Here is a 7923-nt window from a genome sequence, read left to right as displayed (position 1 = left end):
CCGTCGAGAGTGCCGGCCCGGGCCGGCTCCGGGAGGCGGTGGGGCCGGGGCGGAGCCCGCCCGGCTCGCCCCGTCCGTCGTCCCGGGCCCGGGGGTGGCCCGAGGAAGGATGTGCCGAGCGGCGCGGCCCCGTCCCGTCCCCACAAAAGCGCCCTTGTGCTGGCCCCGTAATTGCTAATCATCAATCACCATTAATAACAGCTGATGAGGCGGGAGGGGGAGGCGCCTTCCCAGGGGCCGGCCGCGCCGGGGGGAGCCGGGAGCCTTGCCCCGCCGGAGCGGGTGCTGAAGGAGGAACTCGACCGTGATGTGCGGAAGATGGATGAGAGCAGAGGGCGACACCCCCGCCCGCCTCCCCTCCCCTCCCCTCCGCGGCCCGGCCCGGCCCCCCCGCGGCGGGGCGGGCGGGCGGGCGGCTCCGAGCGCGCTTTCACTGCGCCGCGCCGATCCAGCGAGCGGGCGGGCGGGCGGCAGCTCTCGCCGGGCGCCGGAGCCCACGGGAGGCGGCGGGCGCGGGCCGGGGCCGGGGCCGCGGCAGCGGCGGGGCCCGGCGGCGGCGGCGGCGGCGCGGCGAGTTGGCGGCGGCCCGAGCTCGCCGGAAAGTTGGTGCCGGCTGAGCCGGCGGCGCCCGCTCGCCATGCAGAGACCCAGCGGCCAGGGGACCGCCTTCTCCATCGACTCGCTCATCGGGACGCCGCCGCCGCGCTCCGGGCACCTGCTCTACACCGGGTACCCCATGTTCATGCCGTACCGGCCGCTGGTGCTGCCGCAGGCGCTGTCCCACGCGCCCCTGCAGTCGGGGCTGCCGCCGCTGGCGCCGCTGGCCTCCTTCGCCGGCCGCCTCACCAACACCTTCTGCGCCAGCCTGGGCCAGGCCGTGCCCTCCATGGTGGCGCTCACCACGGCCCTGCCCAGCTTCTCCGAGCCCCCCGACGGCTTTTATCCGCCGCAGGAGCTGCCCCCGCCGCGCGCCAACCCCGACGCCGGCTGCCGGCGGGGCGCCGAGGGCCTGGAGGCGGAGGAGCTGCCCCCGGGGCGCGACAAGGGGCCGCCCGAGCCGCCGTTGCACTTCCCGGACCCCTTCCCCGGCCTGGCAGGTAAGAGCGGCGCGGGCCAGCCCCGCCCTGCGGAGAGCAACTCGTCTGCGGCCAGCGCCGGCCCGCTTCGCCCGGGACTCCCACAGCCCCGAGGGGCCCCGCGGCGGGCAGCGCTGCCCGCCCGGCCCCTCACCGGGCTCTCCCCGCCGCCCCAGCAGCGGCTGCGGGCGGGCGGCACAGCGGTTCCCCGAGCTCGCCAGGACAGGAGTCGTGGAGCCGTGGGGGCTGGGGACCGGGGCGCGGCGGCCAGGACGGCGGGGCCGCGACGGCCCATGGCGGCGGGACCTGCCCGCGGCTGCGCTCCCGCTCTGTCCCATCGGGCCGAGCCGGGGGGACCGGGCCGTTTCCCCTCCGTTCCGGGCCGGCTCCGCAGGGCCCGCAACTTTTCGCGGGTGGGAGACAAACTCCGCTTGCCGCGCCCGGGCCGCGGGGCGGGAGAGCCGCAAGAGCCGCCGGTCGGGGCGGCCGTCCCGGTGGGGCACGGACCGCCCGGCGGGACCGGAGCGGCGCGTGCCCCGGAGCCGACGCGGCACCGGCGGCGCGGAGCTCTCCGAGGTCCTGGCACCCGGCCCGGGGCGGGTGAGGCGAGGGCAGAAGGGCGCCGTGCCGTCGCGGGCCGCTGGACCGCGTACAGCCCCCCCCGCCTCTCCCGGTCCCGGTGGCGGTCGCGGTCGGTGCAGCTGCAGCGCCGGGTTCCGCCTTGTCCCCGGCACGATGCCGCGTCCCGGGCGGACCGCGGGGCTGGGGGCTCCCTCGCTCGCCCGCAGCTCGCCCCATGCCGGGCTCCGCCGCCCTCCCGGCGTCGTAGTGCTGCGGCTACCGGCGCTCCCAGCCCGCGCCGCGGGGGCGAGGCGCGGGGCAGCTCCCGCGGCCAGGAGGCCCCCCACTCCCCGCGCCGCCCGGAGCCCTGCTCCCCTTCGTCTCGGTCCGCCGCCTGTGCGGCCGTGCCTGCAGCCTTGGCACCGGCTTTGCCCGACGGCGCGGGCAGGCAGCGGCTCCACTGCCAGGACCCTGCTCGGTGCTGGCCGAGGGCAGCTCCCGCTGCTGCGTCGGGGCTGTGGGGCCCTCGCCTTGGTGAGCCACGGCCGCTCCCCCGAGTGTGCAGGCATCAGCCTTGGTGACTTGTTGCTCTGTATTTCTCAGCCAGCTCTGGCTCTTGTTCTCTTCCACCTCAGCGCCTGCAGCATGGGGCTTGAGGTATCCCTTCTGCAGGGAGACTGAGACAAACCAGCTGCTGGCTTTGACATGGCCTGTCCTGAGAGCTGGCTCCCCTGGTCACCCATGAGATCCACCTTTGTTTCACAGGCTTCCTGGCATGGGTGCGTGCTGAGAAGTCTCTGCTGCTTCTTGCAGTGCTTGGCTGTTTGTTCCCCATCCTCCCTTTAGCCTCTCCTGAGTAAGCCTGGGTCTTTTCCTTGCCCTATCTTGTTCTTCCCTCAGAAGACTGTTTCCCCCACTCAGGCACCCCTTGAACTTCATCCCTCAGCAGGACAGCCAGGGCATTTTGCCTCCCCACCGCCTTTGTGGGTTATCGGGGCTGTGGTGTTCCTCTGGGGCTCCCAGGCCTCCGCGCTGAGTCAAAAGCCCAGTGCGATCTCACTTTTGTTATGAAAGTCTCCTCGGGGACAGAATTGCCCTGGCCAAGCTGTCTGCATGACCACATCTTCACAGTCTATAGAGAAATGAACGGCTTTGTGCTTTATCTCCCTCCATGGCTCCTCCATAGCCAAGCCCAGCATGTTCTCTCCTCCCAATGGACTTGGATGAACTGTCCCAGACAGTGACAATTTCTGATATCGAGAAATCATATCTCTAAGACTTGCCCGGTTGTGACTGTCTCATGATGGAAGGAAATATGTCTTGCTATTGCCTATTAGCTGCCTCTTAGCACTGTACTTGCTCTGGAGCCATGAAGGATGCTTGTCCTTCTGCACATGCATGTGCCCATGTAGATCTGACTCTGTGGGCTGCTCTGCCCAGGTCCAAGAGGATTTGTCAGGCCAAATGTGCCCACCTTTTCCTTTACCTAATGTTTCTCCTGACTGTACCAGTAAAGGCCCTTGGAGATGGACAATAGGGTTTGTTTTACCAACCAGCTCAGATGAAAGCCAGGATGGTTGCTGTGAGCTTTTTCCACAATTAAGGAAGAGAAAGATGTTTCATGTCAATGGGAGGCATCAAAAGCTATCTATAATGCTGTTTGCACTAGCATCCTATCTGTGGCCCAGGCCAAAAGCAATTGTCCACGGAAGAGTAAGAGAGCACAACCACTGCAATACTTTCTAAAATGACATTTCACTAAAATGACCATCTGCACTTCAGGGTCTTCCTGAGCCAGGTGTTGTTTCTGTATATTCAGTAACTTTTTGCCAATTCCTCTTCTGTGGCCTTATCTAGTCTCCCCTGGAGTCCACCAGAAAGGAGAGAGAAACTTGGCATCAGCCACGTCCTGGGGCAAGGTGCTCCACAGATCTTATCTGCAGAAGAATCATATGAAGAAGCAATGCCTCCTTCTGTCTGTTTTGCTGATATCAACTGAATTATCCCCTAAAGTGACTATTTCTGTCCCTGGGCTCCGTTAGTATCTCCATCATGCAGGTGTCTATGGAGACAAGATCTGTTGCCTGCTAGATCAGCTGAAGGAGTCAACGATCTATTGTAGGGCCTCTCTCTGAATCTGCTATGTTTCAAACTTGCTTCCAGCTGTTGTCACGCTTCTTGAGAGGGGAGAGGCATGTAGGGTTAAGAAGCCGCAAAGCTTGGAGTTTGGTTTGTTACTACAGCTGCAACAGAGTAAGACCCCCAGCATAAAGGAACTCAACACCCCCAGTTCTCCACATGTCTCCTGAGAGCATGTTTGTTCCTGAGCTGTTAGAGGTCTCCACCAAGACCCAGGCAGTGGTCTGAGCACCTCTCTTGGGTTGATGTAGTAACTGCACGATCAGGGACAGGATGAAGTTTCGTGTTGTGCCCTATGAAGGTAACAAGGAGCTCTCATGTGCATACCAAAACAGGGCTCTTCTGACTGTCACAACACCCGTTCTTGATCCTGGTCCCCCTGATCCTGCATGAATAACTTTGGCACCTGTGACAACCAACTCTCCTCACCATGTTTACCATGTCCATAATAAGATCGATGAACAGCTGGGGTTTTGTGAAGAGCAAAGCAATGGGTCAATCCTATTCTTTGTCTACTGCCTTCTTGTTGATTTTTCAAAGTCACAATACTTTGCTTCATGACAGCTTCACTTCCTGTTCAAAGGCCTCTGAAAGTCTCAGTATACCCTCCCACCAAATGGGTGGGTTCCCCTGCCTCCATTGCTTCCTTGATGGGGATATACTAGGTAACTAACAGACCAATATGCCAATTTTCTTTGTGAAAACCTCCGGTTTAGACTCTATCATCATATAATTCTGAGTTCCTTACTCCAAGCCCAGCCCTTTTATAAGACACAAATGTGAGACATGTTAGTCTGGTAGAGACCATTTAAAATTCGGGGTCTGGTTAAGAAGAGTGTATCCAGAGATAGTACCTGTTTTACAAAGTGACATGTTGCAGTTGGTAGCTCAGCCTTCTTCCAGTCTCTTGGGGCAAAGTCTGGGCCTGCAAAAGCAAACTGCCAGATCAGCGCTGTTTGATAGTGTGGCTGCTGGGATGCCATCCTCCATCACAGGGGAAGGGCAGAGTATCGGCAGAACCTATGAGTACTCTTGGTGAAGACACTGACATCCTCATAAGAGCTCTCTTATCTTGTCAGGCCTTGTGCTCCAACAGGCAGAGGTGGTACACAGAAATGAAAGCTTTCATTTTCTTTGGCAAAGTGCTTGCATGAGACAGTACATTGGGGGGGCTGAAGTGCTCCATGCCACCTGCTTGTAATCCTAAGCACACACACCACACCCCCCAAATCTCTGGGTCTTTACTATACCACTTGGGCATATGGGAAATTTCTTCCTCCACCCCTGACCCTCAAGAAGAAAGAGGTTACTGTCCGTTCTTCTGCAGCAGAATAGAGATGAAGGTGTTCCTTTCCTGCTGTATGAAGCCGGAAGAGGAGGGAGATGATTCCACATTGCCAAAGCCACCCATCCACTCTCAGGAAGCCACAGACTTGCTGCAGAACTGGCAAGGGATGTGGGAGCGCTACAGCAGCCAGACTCCTAAGAATGTCTCCTGGGCTCAAGGAGCTTCTTGCAGTTGCTGCTTGTATATTATTTGCAGCCCTGCATTTTCAAGCATCTGAGGGCTGTTCTGCCTTTCCCACTGAGGCAAGGTGAGCTGTCCGGAGATCCAGTGGCCCAGGGTGCATGTGCCAGTACCTGGACGCTGCTTAGAACCTTGGAGAGCTGCTGCTTCTTTTCCTGCGTGTAGAATTGTATTGAGAGTGGTGGTGCTTCAGGACCTCCTTCCAGCAGTGATTCCTGCTCTTGGGTCAGACTTGGAGAGCTTCCTGGTCTCTTCTAGTCTCTGCATGACAGAAGAAGCTTCTTCATCTGCTCATGCATAGCTGTGGGTCCTCTCCCTCCGTGACGCCTGGCTATGGCTGGGAGCATCTTCTCACTTGATCTCCTGTGAGGGCTTTGTTTGAGCCTGTCTACCAAGGAAGTGACTGGCTTCCAGGTCTCTTTCCTCCCCACTGTCTCCCACCCCTGTCCTCCCTTGCTCTATGTCTGTTTCAGGCAGCAGTTTGGGACACAAGAAGCTGGCAAGAAGATTCTTACTCCTATGAATATCCTTGCAGGCAACACAACAGAGGTGTCTGTGGTGGTCCAAGTGCTGCCTCCTTTCTGGGTGGCCTGGGATGATGTCCTGTCTGTTGAGAGATGTTGGCAGTGTCTAGCCTGCCCCTCTGCACAGACAGGTGGGGAGAACCAAAGCCTTGAGCATCAGCTGACTGAGCACCTTGTCCCCTGGCTGCACAACTCTGCTGTAGTGCATACTGAGGTTAGGGAGGGAGACCTGGCAGGAGGACACCCCATGTCCTGTAGAGTTTTCTGGGCTGGAACTGGCTCAGGCTGCTGTTTCCAGGACAGTCCTTCAGCTCCTCTTGGCTGGCTTCTTTCTGGGTGAACAGCACTGATGGTCTGATGCAGTGGGATGGGACAGAGGGAGGGCTGAGCTTAGGGGCAAGGTACAGACTTTCTTTCCAGATGCTGTGCAAGGGTTGCAGTGTGCTCTGCTGGAATGAGGCAGTGATGCTGCTACAGCTGGGTTGTGGGATGGGGATGGTGGCAGCTGCTGTGGTGGCTCATAACCCAGAGTGTCTGCAGACGTGCTGAGCTTGCAGGTGCTGCCCCACAGAGCTGGCCAGGCTGCGGGCAGCATGGAACAGATCGCGCTGGGGTCTGGGACAGCAGCAGCCAGTGCTGCCCGCTGTCGCGGCGCCCGCTGCCTGCAGTGGGGCCGAGTGCGCGCTGGTGCCGGGGAAGCTGCTTCTCCTGCGGAAGGCAGCGCGGGCGGCCCCGGGGCTGCGGGGATGCGACGGTGGAGGGGCCGCCGGGGGGAGCGGGGAGAGCCCCGCGGGGCGCCGAGGCCGTGGTTCCGAGGGCTCGGCGGGTGCGGGGAACCCTCGGGCGGGGCGGGCCGGGGGGGGGGCGGCGGGCCGCGCCGGCGGGCGCTGACGCTGTGTGCCCCGCAGACGGAAAGGCGTACAGCTCGGACGAGGAGAAGCTGGAGGTGAAGTCGGCGGCGACGCCGTGCAGCGAGCGGGAGGAGGAGAGCTCGGCGGGCGACAGCGAGGAGGAGCCCTTCCTGGACGGGGCGGCCGCCACCGCACTGGGCCCCAAGGGCAAGGGCAAGGGCGGCCCCGCGGCCGAGCAGGCCCCGGCGGGCTCCGCGGCCGGCAAGAGCCGCCGGCGCCGCACGGCCTTCACCAGCGAGCAGCTGCTGGAGCTGGAGAAGGAGTTCCACTGCAAGAAGTACCTGAGCCTGACGGAGCGCTCGCAGATTGCGCACGCCCTGAAGCTGAGCGAGGTGCAGGTGAAGATCTGGTTCCAGAACCGCCGCGCCAAGTGGAAACGCATCAAGGCAGGCAACGTGAGCAACCGCTCAGGCGAGCCCGTCCGCAACCCCAAGATCGTGGTGCCCATCCCGGTGCACGTCAACCGATTCGCCGTGCGCAGCCAGCACCAGCAGATCGAGCAGGGCGCCCGGCCCTGAGTGCCGTCGGGGCTCTCGGACCCTGGGGTGGGCGGGCCGCCGGCAGCGGGGGGGGCCCGACGCGGCGGGAGCGCGGCCCGGACGCCCGCTCGCACTCCACTGTACATGTACCTTATTTATTCCGTGTAAACTCTGTACATACGGCAGCGTGTCTGTCTGTCCGTGCCGCGGGGAGCGCGGGCCGCCTGGCCCCTGCGGGCCCCAGCCGCGTCGTCCGGGGCCTGGCCGCGCTGCCCCCGGACGCCCGCCCATGTATAGCTGTGATTTCAATAAATTATTTTCTATGGAGCGAGGCGGCGTTCTTCCGCGGTGCTGCCCCACCGGTCGCGCTGCAGGGACGGGCAGCCGCGGCCAGCAGCGCCCCGCGGTTCCCGGTCCGGCGGGAGCAGGGACATGGGCAGGGATAAGTACAGGGGCAGGGGCAGGGGCAGTAGGCGGCGGCGCCGATCCCGAGGGGCGGCCGCGGAGTCTGGGGCGGGCGTGCGGCCGAGGACGATGGGAGGCTCCGGGGCTCGCCTGTCCCTCGGTCGGTGCCAGTACCGGGGCCCGCGGACCCGGCGCCTGTGCGGGGAGCAGCGGTGGCCTTGCGGGCTCTGGTGTCGGTGCTGAGACACGAGAGGGTGCAGAGAAGAGGAGGGGCTGGGAAGCGCCCGGGAGCGTCGCCGG

At 62.8% G+C, this 7923-nt stretch overlaps 1 protein-coding gene across 1 annotated transcript; it reads left to right on the top strand.

The window, feature by feature from the left end:
• The first annotated feature begins 318 nt into the window (after positions 1-318).
• On the top strand, positions 319-7514 carry GBX1 (gastrulation brain homeobox 1). The gene is given in 3 exon segments (XM_075086100.1): positions 319-402; positions 404-1097; positions 6737-7514. Coding segments are annotated over 3 exon segments (1299 nt in total). The 3' UTR covers positions 7258-7514.
• Positions 7515-7923: the final 409 nt, after the last annotated feature.

The sequence above is a fragment of the Phalacrocorax aristotelis genome, chromosome 2, assembly GCF_949628215.1.
Source record: "Phalacrocorax aristotelis chromosome 2, bGulAri2.1, whole genome shotgun sequence".
NCBI lineage: Eukaryota > Metazoa > Chordata > Aves > Suliformes > Phalacrocoracidae > Phalacrocorax > Phalacrocorax aristotelis.
The sequence above is the reverse complement of the archived record's forward strand: the minus strand, read 5'-3'. Positions and strand labels throughout refer to the sequence as shown.